The 17,962-nt window shown below is 33.4% G+C and overlaps 1 protein-coding gene across 4 annotated transcripts in view; it reads left to right on the top strand.

Moving 5' to 3' along the window:
• Window positions 1-17,962, top strand: part of LOC105194717 (ATP-binding cassette sub-family G member 1) — a 37,194-nt gene that overhangs the window by 15,916 nt on the left and 3,316 nt on the right. For 3 of the 4 annotated variants that reach the window (XM_039452391.1, XM_039452389.1, XM_039452390.1), the window contains 6 exons: window positions 2,337-2,454; window positions 6,249-6,444; window positions 6,726-6,873; window positions 7,812-8,051; window positions 8,698-8,814; window positions 11,205-11,465. In XM_039452391.1, coding sequence (XP_039308325.1) covers window positions 2,337-2,454; window positions 6,249-6,444; window positions 6,726-6,873; window positions 7,812-8,051; window positions 8,698-8,814; window positions 11,205-11,465 — 1,080 coding nt within the window. The remainder of the gene's footprint in view (window positions 1-2,336; window positions 2,455-6,248; window positions 6,445-6,725; window positions 6,874-7,811; window positions 8,052-8,697; window positions 8,815-11,204; window positions 11,466-17,962) is intronic. The other variant, XM_039452392.1, reaches the window with a different exon arrangement.

Genomic DNA, 17,962 nt, shown 5'->3' with positions numbered 1-17,962 from the left:
TTCTAAAAAACGTCTTAAAGAAATATTTCCGAAAATAGTCTTAAAAACTAAAAATAGTTTTAAATTTAATGAAACACTTGTCATGGTTTTTAATAATAGGAGAGCGGTATTTTTGTACGTATATACAGGGTGTTAGAAAAAGTTCGCTCGTGATTTTGTGGATTGATAGAGCAAATCAAACTGCAAAAATAAGTTTTTTTATCATTTTTTAAAATTTGCAATAGTTACCGAGATAAAAATTAATAAAATCGACAAATGAGCACATACTTTTCCGACCTACCGCACGCGGAGACCGCCCGTCGATCGTCAAACCAGTGGCAGCCGTGGCAGGCAGTGAGGCGGGTAAAACTGGGTACAGACTCAGCGAACGAACACTGATCGAACAGCAAATTTAAACGTTTATTGTTATTATTTAGTAGATATTATGCTAAAGTGATTACAAATAAAACGTTCGATTCGCGTTCGGCTCGATTCCCTCATAAGGCAATACATCAAAAAGAATTCGTGCGCGATATAAACGTTTATAAGTATAATGCAGCTGTTCGTTTGATGTTTGTTCGTTATAGAGTCCCTAGAAGTAGAGAGTCTGGACATCACGGGGTTCCACGTGATTGGATACACGTGATTGTGCACCTAAAATGGCAGCACCAATACGGATCCCTGTTTAATCCTCTTTAGCCAATGCGATAACAGCATACAACACGTTCAAGTGCACACAACGATAAACATACCCACACATAAAGCTCACGTACATACACTGACATAATCATCACCGACATTTTAGGAACAGATGTCCAGACTCTCTACTTCTAGGGACTCTAGTTCGTTAGTATGTACCCAGCTTAAAATAGCCATTGCTGCTTCTCCTTCTCGCCGTGCCGCCTACCGCGGCTGCCACTGGCTTAGCGAGCGAAGGGCGGTCCCCGCGTGCTGTGGGTAGGGAAAATATATGCTTATTTGCCGAATTTATTATTTTTTATCTCGATAACTGTTGCAAATTATGAAAAATATCAAAGGACTTTCGTTTAACTTGCTCTATTAACCTACAAGAGCATAAATGAATATTTTCTGACACTCTGTACCTACATAATAAATCTATTTTTTGTACTTATGCAAAGGAAAAAATAAAATTGCCTTTATTACTAATTCCAGTGAAATATTTCAAATTTTATTTCTTTGTACACAGTATTTTTTCATTACACTGAAAATAGGAGTTTAGTAATAATAATCAAGCTATGGTATAAAATACTGGTGTTACGTCTAGCGTATAAAATTTTCTTTTTTTTTCACATTAACTGTATATATGAGTCAAAATAATTTTTAATGCAGTTAATTTTTTAAAAATACAATTAATATGAATTGTAATAACAAGAAATTGTAATAACAAGAAATTTGAAATATAAAAATAAGTTTAATACAGTTAACATCTTCGAATTAGAATATATATAACTGAAATTGGAGCGGCTACACACAGTCGTTTATTTTTTGTAATATTTGTCGCTACAATTAAAAATAGAAATAATAATAAAACAATAAATTCAAGATCGCATGATGATTGCGTGTACTGGCTGCTCATCAAATACGGCACTTTTATTTAAACTATAATCCCACGCACACTTATTCACACAGCCAAGAATTCAAATGTACCCTATACAATTTCCCAAAATCTTTCCAATTTTCTTCATCTATTCTTAATAATAATTGTTGTAATGGTGGACATATCACCTACACTTATAACAACTGGTGACACTGACCAAATATAATATAAAAAACCAAAATAAATTATGCCCCAGTTTCTAAACCGGCGGACGTAATACTTGGTTAATGTTAATTATTTTAATAGATAGTAACTAAATATAATAATAGTAAGCATTAGATTATTAATTGGTCTTTAAATATTTACTTATATTAACTGAATATTTAATTAAAATTATTTCAATAAAGTTTAACAGTTTTCATCTAGACTTTATTATTTTTATCAAACTCTTTTCAATATATTCTCATATGTCTCATTTTTGCGCAAATAAGATATCATGTAAATATCTAGAGTCAATGATTTCAAAATAATCTTGAAGTGGTTATATTTGTATAAAACTATAAAATAACAAGCCTTAATCTGTTATATAAATTTTTGCGGTTTGACTAAAGATACATGATTTTCTATAACACATGCCCACGCTGTTTTTTTTTTATCTCTTATGCATTCACGTGGATCGAGCTAAAATTAAGAAATATTTTTTCACGTACGCGTCTAAGACATGTTAATTGTGAATTATTGCATGTTGAATGATGCAATAATTTAATTGCAATTTAATTGCATCTTGCTCTCTCTGCAGGCGAGAAGGAAATTCTGCACGGCGTTAAAGGCGAATTTAAATCCGGCGAATTAGTTGCCATAATGGGGCCGTCCGGGGCTGGAAAATCGACATTGCTGAATGCTCTTGCCGGTTTCACGTAAGTACCAAAAATTAAAAGATTGTTCTTCACATACCTGCTTTAAAATTAACACGTACGCGAATTACTTTTTGGAATTTTGTTTTTCCTTTGTGCACGTGCGAACCTCATCCTTGAGTGCATTTAAAGTGTTACGGATAATCATTTTGTATATCTATTATTATCCTGTTATTGTGCATTCCACAACATACTGTCTGAATGAATTAATCTTATTATTCTGCGCTTTTTATTTTTATTTTTACGAATTTCATTGAGCAGTTCAGCACAGTTAAATATCATTATTCTGCGCGAAGTACGCTCAAAATAGAAACCTGACCATTTGCAAGATAATACATCGAACCGCATTTGTACATACTTGTAATATGATTCGATAGAGGAATTCTATTATGAAAACAAAGTTTCAGATAATACTGCATCTAGCAACTATTGTAAGTTGCAATTTTCCTGTTTTCGTCATTCGAGATTGATTGAGTATGAAAATACACTCTTATTAGAAAATCTCAGGTTTCTCTCTGTTGTCGGTTACATTTAATATTAAATAATACAAAAAAAAACTAGAATTTATTCATCATTTATTGTCCGAGATTTAAGAATAACAAATAACGTTTCGATTACATTCAATATTAACCTTTTGAATGGGAAATTTAAAGTGGGTCCAAAATTTGCGGTGTATGAATTTAGATGATAATTTATATTATGATAGTGAGAATATGAAGATATATATGAAGACGTTTACTTTTAATTGTGCAAAGTAACATTTAAAAAGTGTAAATCCGCTATATTAGATTCTTAATAGCTACAGAAGAATATTAAATATTAAAAATAAGAAAAATTTTTTAGAATCAGTTTCTTCAATGAATATTGAATATAATGCACAGTGGATTAATAAGATATAGCACATCAACAAAACACAACATAACTTATTATTTATTTATAGTGTTTATTGAGGAAACTAATTCTAAAATTCTAATTCCAATTTCTAATATCTAATATTCTTCCATTGTGCGCAAGACCTTAGAAATTTTCACTTTAAATGAACTTAATAATAACTGTATTTCTTTATAGTTATTTAAAAACATTCATTGCATTTGTTTCGTAAAATATGTATTTGAAAATTGTGTGACTTTCAAAGTTATTATTTTGAATTTGCATTAGGGAATTTTGAAATTTTTATAAAAAATTAGAAATTCTTGATCTTAAAGACTTCTAAGAAAATATTGTTATAGTCAATTTTAATATTTATAAAAGAAAACAAAGAGTAATTTATGTATCGACGTCATCTACATTCACAAGTTATTAAACTAAATAATGCAAAGAATTTGAACTTGAATTTACCGAGTGAGTTATCCGAGAATTGAGAACACTGATACCGTTTCGTATTTATTATTATATTTCGTGTATATGGAGACGTTTCGCTCGGAGTTGTATTTTATCTCCACTTATAATAGTATTGGTAAGATCGGTAAACTCCGTGAAATTCGGTACTCTTCGCGTTTCTCTCTGCGACTAACCAGGAGGCAGAAAAACTCGCTGTTCACGAAGCACGAACAGATATCAATTAGCTGTCGTCATATAAACATTATAACGAACCGCCTTGCCGCTCTCCGTCGGACCATCCGCCGCTCCAGGCTGTCCGGCTACTCGCCGGACAGCAAAGAAGAGGCGCATAGCGCCAATAATAATTCAAATACGCGTAGCGCGCGAACACGTATCCGCGCGTCGAGGCACTCTCTGCGCGCACGCGCCGTGCAAGCGACCGAAGTGGCGATCGCTGCCGATCTCGAGTGGCGGCGAATCCTCTCTTCGCTGACGTACCGACCGCTCCCCAAACATCCCCTCCTCGCGAGATGCGGGTATCTAAGTGCCGCTTCTACGAAAGTGGCTTCTTTCTAAATCTCCTTTCGCAAAGAAGTGTCTCCCGAGCTAGGTCCAAAGTTAAGAAAACTTAGCTTCCGCTGAAAGATTTTGGCAGTTAGCACTCCGACTCCTAGACCGCCGATTCACGGGCTCAAGTTAAACTCAACTAAGAGATCTTGGTAATCGGAGAAACCTACATCCTTTCTCCTCTCCGTTGGCACGGTTGACTCATGACCAGGGGTGTGGAGTTCCGTGCCTCTACCAAGAGATCTTGCCGTGAGTCGTTGCCACCGCCGCACTTTTATAACATAGTCATGCACCGCAGAAATACAATTTAACCAAAGAGTTTTCTTTTCCTCAGCATTTATACCATTAATAAAGTAATAGGTAACAGAAATTTTCCAGTTTTGATTGAAATATGTCAATAAAAATACTAAAGCTTCTTTAGCAACAAGCATGCAATTAGAATTAGAATCAAACCCAAAATCGACATAGCCATAATATTTTGAGCCATCATATTCAACTATTTTTCTGATAGCCATTTCATTGAATGTAATGCCAGCATATAACGGAAAATTGACTAAAGCAGTTTTTTCTTTTATGCAATTTAAAGCTTCAATATTAATGTCCGGAGAATCATTAATAGAGGTGTACCATGCATTCAGTGTTTTGGGATAAAGAAGACATTTATGAAATATATTTCTTGTATATTTATATGCACGGGGAGAATAATAATGAAAAGTGAGTGCAAAAGAACGCAATTCTGCAGAGTATTGTTTAGGCGTCGAAAAAATCATATCTTCGCAACAAAAAACTTTTAAGGACTTTCAAATACGGCGTTTTAAAGCTAAATAGTCACATTTTCAAAATAAAATTTGGCAAAGTCATTTCTTTTAAAAAGTATAATTATGTAACATGGAGAATATGAGGTATTTTTGGGTATCTAAAAATCCATTTTCCTTTAAAGTCATACCTTTGCAACAAAAAACTTTTAAAGACTTTACAATACGGCGATTTAAAACTAAAGATTCATACTTAAAAAAAAATTATGTCATTGTCATTTCTATTAAAAAATGTACTTATGTAACAAGGCAAATATGAGGTATTTTTGATTAAATCGTGTCTAAAATTGAAAATTGATGTGTTTCATGATATACTTCGGAAAAACTCCCTTTTCTACAGCATTGTATAGTATTCCAGCTTTAGACAGAGTATGTGCAAGTAACATCCGCGAACCCACCTGTTCGAACGTATTTTGTCCAGCTTTTTTATGTAAAGTACTCACAAAAAAGGTTTCACTTACACACTATATGGGTCGCATTGACCCTAACAAAACTTTGCTGTCGTGCCGTTCGAATTCTAGTTGACCAAAAAAGTTGATCAACCATATCAATCGAAAGAGGAGATTTCAAACTTTTTTTATGTCTTGGTCCGAACCTCCTATCTCATTCCGTCTTCACACAGGAAGCGTTCCAAACTTCATATGGAGTCTCTTAGACCCACTTACGTGTTTAAGGGTTAATACATATATAAAAATACACGCAATAAAAAAAATCGATTTTATATGACCTTCCACCTTTAAGGTAAAGTAAACCTTAGGTGACGGATATACGAGTAAATTTTTAATGATTTATTAAATTTTTGTTCAATTTTCTTGTAAAATTGACCTGAGCGCATCTTCTTTTTACGCATATTTCAATTCTAAAAAAAGTTTTTGTGATTTTGTAATGTAAATTCGAAGATATGTAGTAATGTCTGTAAATGCCCGTAATTTGCGATACTTTAGCATCCTCGCAAAGTTGAATACATGTATAACTATTATGTAACTTTATCTCATGTTTTTTTTCTAATTTTTCACCAGAAGGCAGTCAGTAATTTACAATATTTGTTTAGCAACGTAACTATTCATATACAAATATAACGATGGCATTGCATAGGGTAAAGGGTGTGAGCGGAGAAGTTCGGATCAACGGTAAAGTCCGTGAACTACAGAGTAAACTATGGAAGAGGATGTCGTGTTACATACACCAGGACACCATTCTCACACCATACGTCACCGTCGGAGAAACCATGACTTTAGCCGCTCATTTGAAACTTGGCTGCACAATCAGCTCCGCTTATAAGCACACTCAGGTTTGTCACAATTGTCTGTCCACTTTAATTATTGCGTCGTAAATTCTTCTCCGAAATCTGACCCCTATTTATAAGATCTTATGTTCAGTTTCGAAAGGCAACTTGAGAAAGATCCACGACTGCTTCTCATAAACTTCTTTCTTCATGACGCGTTTAATTTAAGGGTTATGTTCATTGTTATCTGAATGTTGATCTGAATATTGCTGCGCCTTGCAATTATATTTATAAAAATGAAACTTTATAGAAATAGAATAGTTTTTACTCTTGTTGTACGTGTGCAGGTTTCAGAGTTGTTGGAGATGCTAGGGCTGAGCCATTGCTACGACACTTTATGCGGAAAATTATCGGGAGGACAGAAAAAGAAGCTTGATATCGCTTTAGAACTCCTAACTAATCCTTCAATATTATTCCTCGACGAACCAACAACTGGTAAGCATTAGGAATATCGATTACATGATAAAAAATTCTTAATTTAAATTATATATATATATATATATATATATATATATATATATATATATATATAATAAATATTTCATTACTTTGAATCTAGAATCTGTCAAACAACACTCTGACAAATGTAATCGTTTCAAGTTTTAATAGAAAATATTAATTATGAACAAAGTTATTCAATAAAATGAAAATGGATACCATATTACCTTCTTCTCCTCTATCAATTACTCTTTGTGTTATATTTTTATTTAAACGAAATAATCTTACAAACTCTAAGTTATTTAATTCAAATGGATCATTACGTTGAAATCTTTCTGTATTTTCGAACACAATGTTTACATTTTCCATTTTAATTCAAATTGATCATTACGTTGAAATCTTTCTGTATTTTTCGAACACAATGTTTGCATTTTCCAAAATATTTATTACTTTAAAATGAATTAACCTTTTTAAAGCTGCCATTGTTATATAAAATTTTCACTGTTATGCAGAATTTCGATTATTTATCGCATATGTATCTTTATTTTAAATGCCATGACCCATACGGTGTAAATCGTATGGTACTTTTCGAATACGACTGCATAGTAATCATTCAGGGGCCGTATTCTTGGAAAATAACGTTTATAAAAATATACGAAAATATTATAGTATACGTTACATATATTATAGAGTTCCCTAGTATTTTTGTATGCAATATTTTTTGAGAATCGGCCTCCAGGAATGAAAATCAAATATTGAGAGTCGTATACGAAACTGCCATTTTCATATACGATATATGTTCAAGAATAGGGGATTGCGCTCGAATCTCATTTCTTGCTCGATGCGTTGGGTGCGGAAAACGATTTCAAAATGCGTTTATCGCAGAATGTGTATTATCGCATTCTAGGATAGAGTGAGAATTATTTACCTTTCAGGTCTGGATTCCTTCTCGTCTAGCCAATGCGTCGCTCTCATGAAACGATTGGCGGAATTAGAAAGGCGTACGGTAATCTGTACGATTCATCAGCCGAGCGCCTCACTTCTGGAGAAGTTTGATTCCCTGTACGTGGTGGCCGATGGTCATTGCATATACAGAGGCCCGGTTAGATCCTTGATACCACACCTGGCTTCCGTCGGCGCCCAATGTCCATTTAATTACAATGTAGCAGATTTCGGTACGTACAGCTGGAACAATTAGAGCAATCTTAAAGTCTGGGCTATCTCTCTCTCTCTCTCTCTCTCTCTCTCTCGCTCTCGCTTTTGAGACTATGAGCTACTTATGGGCGAATGTAGCTGATGGAATACGAAATCGCACTCTGCAGAAACGGACCAAGGCAGCAGGTGGCCCGTTCCAAGACAGCAAAATCATATCTAAAGCGAATTATTATAAATTGCACGTTATCACGGAAGAGTAGCTTGACTCACCACACACACGAGAGTGTAGTAACGGTCTTAAATAAATTAGGTAATAGTTTTGAAAAAGTTAAAGTTAAAAATCTAGACTGTGTTTGATATTGCCGACAAATGTCATTAAATACATATAGTGGGTGATGATTCAGATCTTTATTGATAACATCGTCTATTTATATTGTAAGCGCTCTAATAGAAACATCAAGATAACGAAGTAAGAATAGTCGCGTGTCAAAGTCTTATAACGACGTGTTTGAATAAGTTGATTGCAAATGTACTGACAGTGCGCTCGGCGGCGAGGTGTTAAAATGGTCAACATTTACTTCGAAAGCATGCTACATAAGAGCGAATAATTATATAGTTCTCGAAATAATGCATAGCTTTAAAATCGAATCCTTAAATATGTTTTAGTCATCGAGGTGGCGATCGGCGAATACGGAGTTGAGCTCGATAAGCTGGTGGCGGCGGCGGAAACGATACCGAACGATGAAAAGCAGGTCGCCCTTACCGCGAGGCAGCCTGAAGAAAGTAAGGTCGCTTCTTTTTCGGGAATTTTATTTCTACATTATAAATTTAATTGTAAATTTCGAGTAGATAAAATTGTTATCCACGCGCAGATTATTTACATTCTGTGATATTTTTAGTTTCAAGAAACTGCGAAACTACGCCAGTTTCTTTGGTAAGAATAACATAATTATTACATAAGTATAAGGTCTATAACAAATTATAGCCAATAAATATCTAAAAATCTAGCCGTTTGAAATTTGAAACGCTCTTGAAGGCCAAGAGATTGTGCAATCATGTTTTATGGCATGTTCATTAGGAAATTTAAAATTAGCAAAATAAAATTAAAAACATTTTTTCTCGTAAGATTTGATTTATCAGTCCGTAAAACTCTTTGTAAAAAATAATTGATCTCCTGTACATGTATGTACTTCATGGAACTGACGTTCAGATAAAAGATGGTGCATCCAACAATCGTCGATAAAAACGATGAAATAGAACATAATAAATTTGTATTTTTAATAATAATATTTCCTTTGTTTACGACAAATTTCATTTCCTTTGTCATTACCTTTTTAATGAATTTTCTATGGACCTCGCTTATTCAATAATTTTTTTTCTTATTTTTATATTGGGTGTACAACTTAATTCGATCCGTTTTTTTGCTTGAAAAACGTATTTATTTGAACGATAAAATAAATTAATACCTTATTCCAAGTATTGTCCATCGCTAGCCATTAGTTTTTTCCTATTTTTCTGGCAATTTATGGATTCCGTCGCGGAAGAAGCATGTATTTTTTGAAGCCAAGAATGAATTAATCCAATTTTTGATACCTTGTTCTGAAGTGAAGCGTATTCCAGTCAAAGCATTCTACGTCGATCGAAACAAATGGTAATCAGAAGGGGCAAGGTCTGGGCTATAAGGCGGGTGAGCCAGAACTTCCCATCCGCTATTTTCCAAATAATTTTTAACCAGAACAGCAACATGAGGCCGAGCGTTGTCATCGTGAAAGATTATAGACTCGTGTCTGGTTGCATATTCTGTACGTTTTTTGGCTATAGCTCGCTTTAAACGGATCAATTGTTGCCTGTAGAAGTCTCCCGTGATAGTTTGATTAGGTTTTAGCAGCTCATAGTAGATCACACCTTTCTGATCCCACCAAATATAGAGCATTACCTTGGCACCATGGATATTCGGTTTCGGTGTTGATGTTTCCGGTTGGCCGAGCTTTACATATGATTCTTTGCGTTTTGGGTTGTCGTAGTGAATCCATTTTTTGTCCCCGGAAATGATTCGATGCAAAAAAGACTCCTTTTTGTTCTGTTTAAGCAACATTTCGGACACGCAATATCATTGTTCAATATCTCTCGGTTTCAATTCGTATGGAACGCAATTTCTTTGCTTTTGGATGTATCCCGCGACTTTGAGTTGTTTTGAAATAGCTTGTTGAGTAACTTCCAATTTTGGTGCAAGCTTTTCTTGCGTTTGATACGAATCTTGATCGAGTAATGTTTCTAATTCTTCATCTTCAAACTTTTTTGGTTGACCCGAACGCTCTTTGTCTTCAACACTAAAATTACCACTTTTAAATTGTCAAAACCATTCTCTGCAAGATTTATCCGATGGTGCAGATTTACCATACACTTCCACAAGCATTCGATGCCCTTTAACTGCACTGTTCTTTCAATTGAAACAGAAAATCAAAACTTGTCGCAAATGGTGCTTATTTGGAATGATACTCGACATTTTCAACGCAGTAAAAATTAAATTTGTTATGCAAAACTCAAAGGCTTGTAAACAATATTTGGTTAACAAATGTTGACACTTCACGATACAACAAAAATCAGCTGTCGTCGTCAACTATTTATAGCACCTGGAGCCATCTTTTGAAAACGGATCGAACTAAGTTGTACACCCAATATATAGAACGCAGCTTGAACGCTTAGAATCCGAAACATGATGTATAGAGTAATGCTATATTTATACTAGCGGTACTTAAATGCGCGAGAGAATAATTCATCTCTCTGTATCTTTCTATAGACACTTATTGTCAGTTATGTGTTCTTATTACAATTGTGTATAAATACTCATTAATTTAAAATGATTTGGTAATCTATAAATAATTTTTCACATTCTCATGCCTTATTCATGACGAACAGGATTTCCTTCAATGACTTGTTTCTATTTCTATCCTTCCCTCCCTTTCTCTCTCTCTCTCTCTCTCTCTCTCTCTCTCTCTCTCTCTCTCTCTCTCTCTCTCTGATCGCGCTAACGGATATATTAGCAAACATTTATTTTTAATTTATTTTAATATTTCTGTGCACATAAAATAGTAAATTATTGAAAAACTTCAAAAAAATTTAGTCTGCAGCAGTAATTATAATGCTAATTTATACTATATGTATTATTCCAGCAGATAAAATCAAGGAACCACCACCGCCTGCCGGTTTCTTGACGCAATGCTACTTTTTGTGCAAGAGGCGACTTCTAAGCTTGAAAAGACACTATTCTTTACTACTGGCACGACTGCTCTATCATCTGTTAATTGGCGTAATTTTCGGAAATCTGTACATGGGAAGCGGCTATCAAGCTAATGTCTTGGCAAACTATGTTTATTTATATGGATCATTGCTGTTCCTCGTCTGCATTGGAAAAATGGCTGTTATTTCGGTCTGTAAGTAGCTATAAATTAGGTTTATCAATATCTAGGGTCATTAAATTGTTTGAGCAGATATTCGATCACGATTCACAAAAAGATATTAGAAAATACTCTAATTAATGTTTTTAAAAATATATCTATCTTCTTTTAGCTACAAACGATCAATAATAATGATATGTTAATTAAGATGTTTACTCAAAGTTTATTAAAGAATTCCCTTAGAATTTTCGGATTTTCCAGTTTTATTTAAAATTTTAGATACAAAATTTTTTTCAAAACAATTTATTTTATTATACTTTTTAGTGTTTCTTAATTAAGCACTCTCAAAGAAAAACTACTTGAGTTTTGAACATTAAATTTGGAAACGTATTAAAAAGAAATAATATAAATTATATATGACATGTAATGATCTACGTGCTGTACATGGATCTAATTTCAGAAGTACAGAATTCAAAAGATGATTAAACACACAGCGCTAATTTATTGTATTGTCTCTATTGCCATTAAATTTTTAATGAGAATTCGTGCATTGTCTTCTATTATCATTAATTTTTTTTATAAAAATTTGTGTATTGTCTTCTACTGTCATTCGATATATTGTTTTCTATAGTCATTAATATTTTTATAAAAATTTGTGAGTCAGGAGAAAATGTACGTGAATGTGTCATATTTACTGTAATCATTTTTGCATTATCAAGAAAAAATAATCAAAGAAACAATTTTGTTAGCAAAAGAAAAAGATTAGAATTTAAATTTAAAAGTAAAAAATTCTACAAATACTTAACGCAAAAACGCAAATTTTTATCACAAATTTTTGTAGACAATTACGATGAAAATACAATTGACGTTTGTTCTACATACCGAGACATTCCGATTAATTAAATCATCTGTAATATCAGTCAAGGATGAATAATAACTTGTAATTTAACAAAGGAAAGTTAATTAATTGCATTAGTCATTGCAATGACAATTTTTTATTAGTTATAGGGTAAAGTCGGTATTTACGCCGCGGGAGGATGTACGCCGCAGCAGTCAGAAAAAATAGAAGAAATAAAGATAGTTTGCTCAGAACTATTTTGTTATGTGCCTTTATGTTATATTAGTATTGTGTTGTAATTACAGTTCTTTATTGTTAATATTAACGAAAATATCGTAAATTGAATTAATTTTTCCATGTAGAAGTAGCGCGATCGTGTATTACCGTCTACGTAAAATAATTACTGTAGAAAATATAAAAAACATAATGATTATTTCATGATATGTAAATGTAGAGCGATAGTAAAGGATAAAATACAAGCAAGATTCAAGTGCATAGCTCTTGTATTCTTTATTTAGTTTGATATCTTGTATATTCCATCTGTTTAGGATATACGGCCTTTTCAGCGAACGGGATTTATGCCGTAATACAGACACTGCGTGATTGGAAAGCAGCACTTACTCTATGTTGAGCACTATGTTGAGAACACAATGCGCACTCTGTTGATGTCTGTGCATATTAACTTCTTTAATATTGCATTATTATTACTTTGAATACATATTTACTGTTCTTATTCCCTAATGAACTTTATAAACACATTTTGTAAGTTATTATGTTATTTTATATCATATCTGAAAATATTATTTGTAAATTTCGATGCGCCGTGTATCTTACACATGAGTAGTCGAAAATCCCGCCACTTTTTTTATATGACAAAAATGCAAGGGTTTCTTTAAGTTTTTTTTTCAAGTATAAGAAAAGAAATATTTCGCACTTAAAATTTTTTTTATAATAGTAAACAGTATGAAGTTTTTATTAGCCTAATTTATTTTCCTTAAACATAGTAAATAATACTTAGTAAATTAAATTTTCGATAGCTGCGGCGTATATACCGACTTTACCCTATTGGTATTATGATCTTTCGCGCATGTCATTGATGCAAATGATTATTACCGTCTTTATGAAGCATTTAGATTTTTTTTTTCACATGTTATGTAACTTAAAATTAATGATAAATCATCGATTCACGTGTTTAATTTATGTGTTTAAATCCAATTATTAAACGCGTCTGCGGTGTGCGTTGGAATAAAAAACTAGATCCATTCAATCTCTTTAATTTTACTTGATTCAATGTTTTTAATTTCAGATTTTCTCGTAATTTTACGTAATTCTAATGAAATCTGTAAGATTTTCTTACAACTAAATTAGAATGTTGAACTTAGAAATTATCATGTTAATTATAATTACACAGGCACACAAAATAAAAAAAAATGTCATATCCGAAAGACTACACCTGTAATGCTTATTTGAAATATGTATAACCTTAAAATGTCATAAAACTCAAATGTTACAAACATATACATTCATTCTTTTTTTTCAACTGGCTCAACTTAGAGTTCCTAACATTTATTTCCTAATTTATTTTAGGAACTCTAGCTCAATTAACAACACATAAGCACTAACACACGCGTCAGAGCCATTTTCTTGTTGGGTAAGATGGCCAAATCCGGAACCGAACACAGCTATTCAGCCGAACCTAGCGATTTAGGTTTAGTATAGATATCTGTGTTTTTAACCTAGAATAAAAATTCAAAGAAATTGTTATACTCGACGATACGAGCACACACTTCACTCGCGCTAGGACACTCGAACGCGCAAAATGAATAAACACTCTTTACAAAAAGAACTCAAGCTTTAATCGTGGAACTTTATATAATAATATCGTAGCGTAATTGTACAGAATAATTCTTGACGGCTCCGCGTCCTGAACACCAAACAAAAGCCGGCCGCGCTTCTTCTGTCTGATCGATAGATCTTTCTTCGGCCAGCTTCTCAAGCTCGGCCCGAGTCACTCTTCTTTGGATCCAAACAACATCCTGGAATTCTTAATCACAGAAGAAATCCTCCTCTCTCGAAGAACAACCTCTTCAGAGAAATTCTCTCCGAAGAATTCTTCTGAGGAATCTTCTTTCTTCAAAAAAACTTCGAGCAAGGTGGTGGTATCAACGTCTCGAAAGACTCACCAAGCTCCTGCCTCGGCATTTGCCCTCAGTCCCACAGGGAAAACCACGGCTCAAAAACCTGCGGCGAGGCAGTCTTCTTTTTTGTTTATACAACCAGAAGACTTGTCCTTATAATTTCAGTTCATCCTCAAACGTCCAAAAAGAAGCGGCTCCCAGTAATCGTCTGAACAGGACTCTTTGCCTTAAAAAAAAAAAAAAAAAGTACATGCAAGAAAACAATTTTATAAAATAAGGAATTTAAGTAAGCTCAGAGTATTTTTTTCTAAAGAAAATTTATCTCTCTTGAAATGAAGCCAACCTATCTAAGTGTACCACTTTATTTTTATGCCTAGGCGATTTCCATATACGATAAACTACATCATTTAACCTTTCGACAATTTCAAACGGTCCTTCCCAACTACTCTGCAGTTTAAGAGACCTACCTATTTTCCTACGAGGATTGTGAAACCAAACTTTCTGTCCAGACTCAAAGTAAATAGAGCGAGCCTTACGATCATAAACATCTTTCATTTTTTGAGACCTAACATGTAACCGTTGTCTAACTTCGATATAAATCTGAGAAAGTTTTTCTCTTAATTTCGAAACATAATCTCCCCTAGAATTAACTGAATCGGAACCAGGAAGTTTTCCACGGAGTAAATCTAAAGGCAGTCTCAATTCCCTACCAAAATTCATTTCCGCAGGGGTTAAACCCGTGGCCTCATGCCTTGAAGACCTATACGCTAAAAGACTCATTGGAATCCATCGATCCCAATCTTTTTGATTTTCTGTAATAAATTTTGCTAAATAGTCCAACAAAGTTTGATGTTGACGTTCCACTTGACCATTAGACTGCGGATGAAGAGGAGTAGTCCTGGTTTTTCTTATTCCAAGTAAACGTGCCAATTCTGAAAACATTCGTGAATCAAAATTTCTCCCTTGATCAGTATGTAATTCCGAAGGAATACCAAAACGAGAAATTATTTGACTTACAAAAACTTCGGCAATAGTTTTAGTTTTAAAATTTTTTAATGGAAATGCCTCTACCCATTTTGTGAAACAATCAATAATAACTAAGAGATATTTATTTCCTGAAGAAGATTGGGGAAGTGGACTTAAAATATTCATCTGGATTCTTTCGAAGCCAGAATTATAAATTTGCAATGCTGATTTTCCTTTATCGGAAGGACCTTTCCTCGATAAACAAACAACACAAGTTCTACACCAGTGTTCTATATCCTGCTTACAAGTCGCCCAATAAAATCTTTTTCGAATTTTATCTAAAGTTTTATTAACACCGAAATGGCCATCGTGAAGAAGAATTGTGAGCTTCCTCCAAAACACGTTGAACCTGACTTCGTGGAACAATAATTTGAAGAATTTGACGTTTCGAATTTGGAGATTCCCATTTTCTAAACAACACTCCATCTTTAATAATGAGAGAATCTCAAATAGACCAGTAAACTTTAGAAGTTTCGTCTTCAGAGACAATTTTCTGACGAGTCGGCCGTCTTCCAAGCTCTTTTCCTAGCAAGAAAATAGACAACGAAGGATCGTTCTGAAAATTTTTCCAATTTTCAAGATTATTCTCCCCAAAAACAATTCGTCCTACTAATTTAACTGAAGAATTTTTCTCTTTCAGATCAACTTTAGAACAATAATTACAGCCTTTTTTAGCACAAGGGCGCCTTGACAAGGCATCAGCGTTCCCATGTAATTTTCCTTTTCAATGTTCTACTATAAAATTATATTCTTGAAGACATTCTAACCAACGGGCCAACTGTCCCTCAACGTTTTTAAAAGAAAATAACCAACTTAAAGAAGCATGATCTGTTCTTATAAGAAAATTTCGTCCGTACAAATAGTGATGAAAAGATTTTATTGACTCTATAATTGCCAATAATTCACGCCAAGTTACACAATAATTTTTTTCAGACTTACTCAACACCTTACTAAAATAAGCGATCACTTTTTCTACTCCTCCCTGATTTTGAGATAAGACCGCCCCTATTCCATGATACGAAGCATCTGTATCCAAAATAAACCTTCCTTCCTCAGTAGGAAATGATAATATTGGCGAAGTAGTTAAAAATTTTTTTAACAACTCAAAAGCTTCTTGGCAGGCATTATCCCATCTGAATTTACTCAAGTTTTTAGTTAAGACAAATAAAGATTTAGCAATAAGGGAAAATCCCTTCACAAACTTTCGATAATATGAGCAAAAGCCTAAGAAGCTTGTTCTTTATTTTTGAGACTTGTTCTTTATTTTTAGGAATCGGCCAATCCTTAACTGCAACAATCTTTTCAGGGTCAGTGGTGATTCCCTTCTCTGAGATGACATAACCCAAATATTTAACCTTTCTCCCGAAGAAAGTACATTTTTTAGGATTAAGTTTAAGATTTGCTGCTCGTAAAGACAAAAGGACCTTTTTTATATTGATTAACATCTCCTCAAAAGATTTTCCGAAAATGATGACATCATCGAGATAAACCATGCAGATTTTGAAAAGTAACTGCTGAAAAACTTTTTCCATAAGACGTTCAAAGGTAGCTGGTGCATTACAAAGTCCAAAAAGCATAACTGTAAACTGTCATAACCTTTTTCCAATCGAAAAAGCAGTTTTCTCTCGATCCTCAGGACGAATTTTAACTTGCCAATAACCACTCTTGAGATCCAGAGTGGAAAACCAAGAATTTCCTGAAAAACGATCCATTAAATCATCTATCCTGGGAATTGGGTAGGAGTTCTTAAGAGTCACATTATTTAACTTTCTGTAATCTACACAAAATCTAATTGAACCATCTTTTTTCTTAACTAAAACTGCAGGAGAGGTCCAAGGACTATTTGATTCTTCGATAACACCCTGTTGCCTCATTTCTTCGATGATCTTTTCCACTTCTTCTCTCATTTATAAAGGAACTTGACGAGGAACTTGCTTAATAGGAGAACAATTTTCTGTTTGAATAGAATGTTCAATAATTTTACAATTTTCAGCAACGATTTCTCCTGAGAAAACGTCCTGAAATTCCGAAAGAAATTCTGCAAAAAGTTTTTTTTGAGAATCATTCAAATTCTCAGAACTCCTAAGAAAAAGATCCTCAAGAAAGTCTGGAACTATATCTCTACTAATTCGAGCACAAAAGTTTTTTGTATTTCCTTAGATTTCGGAGAAAAAAAATTTAAACCAAAAACTCCTTCTAAATTTAACTTACAAAGAAAATCAACTCCAAGAATACAATCGTCTTCGATTTCTGCAATAAAGACCAGAAATTCTAAGCTATGATCTCCTAAAACAATCTTAACTTCCTTTTTAGAAATTATAGGAACTTTCTCTCCAGTGGGATATCTTAATTGTAAAGAATTCACACTAACATAAGTTCTTCAATAAGTGGTAGTACAAATTTTTTATTTAATATAGAGACGTCTGACCATGTATCAATCTTAAAAATACAATCCTGTCCATCAATAAAACCAGGATAACAAAAATAATCTTTTAACTTAATTTTCCTACAATTTTTAATTTCCGAAAATG

This window comes from Solenopsis invicta, chromosome 8, assembly GCF_016802725.1.
Source record: "Solenopsis invicta isolate M01_SB chromosome 8, UNIL_Sinv_3.0, whole genome shotgun sequence".
NCBI lineage: Eukaryota > Metazoa > Arthropoda > Insecta > Hymenoptera > Formicidae > Solenopsis > Solenopsis invicta.
Note: the sequence above shows the minus strand (reverse complement) of the source record. Positions and strands in the feature narration are given on the sequence as shown.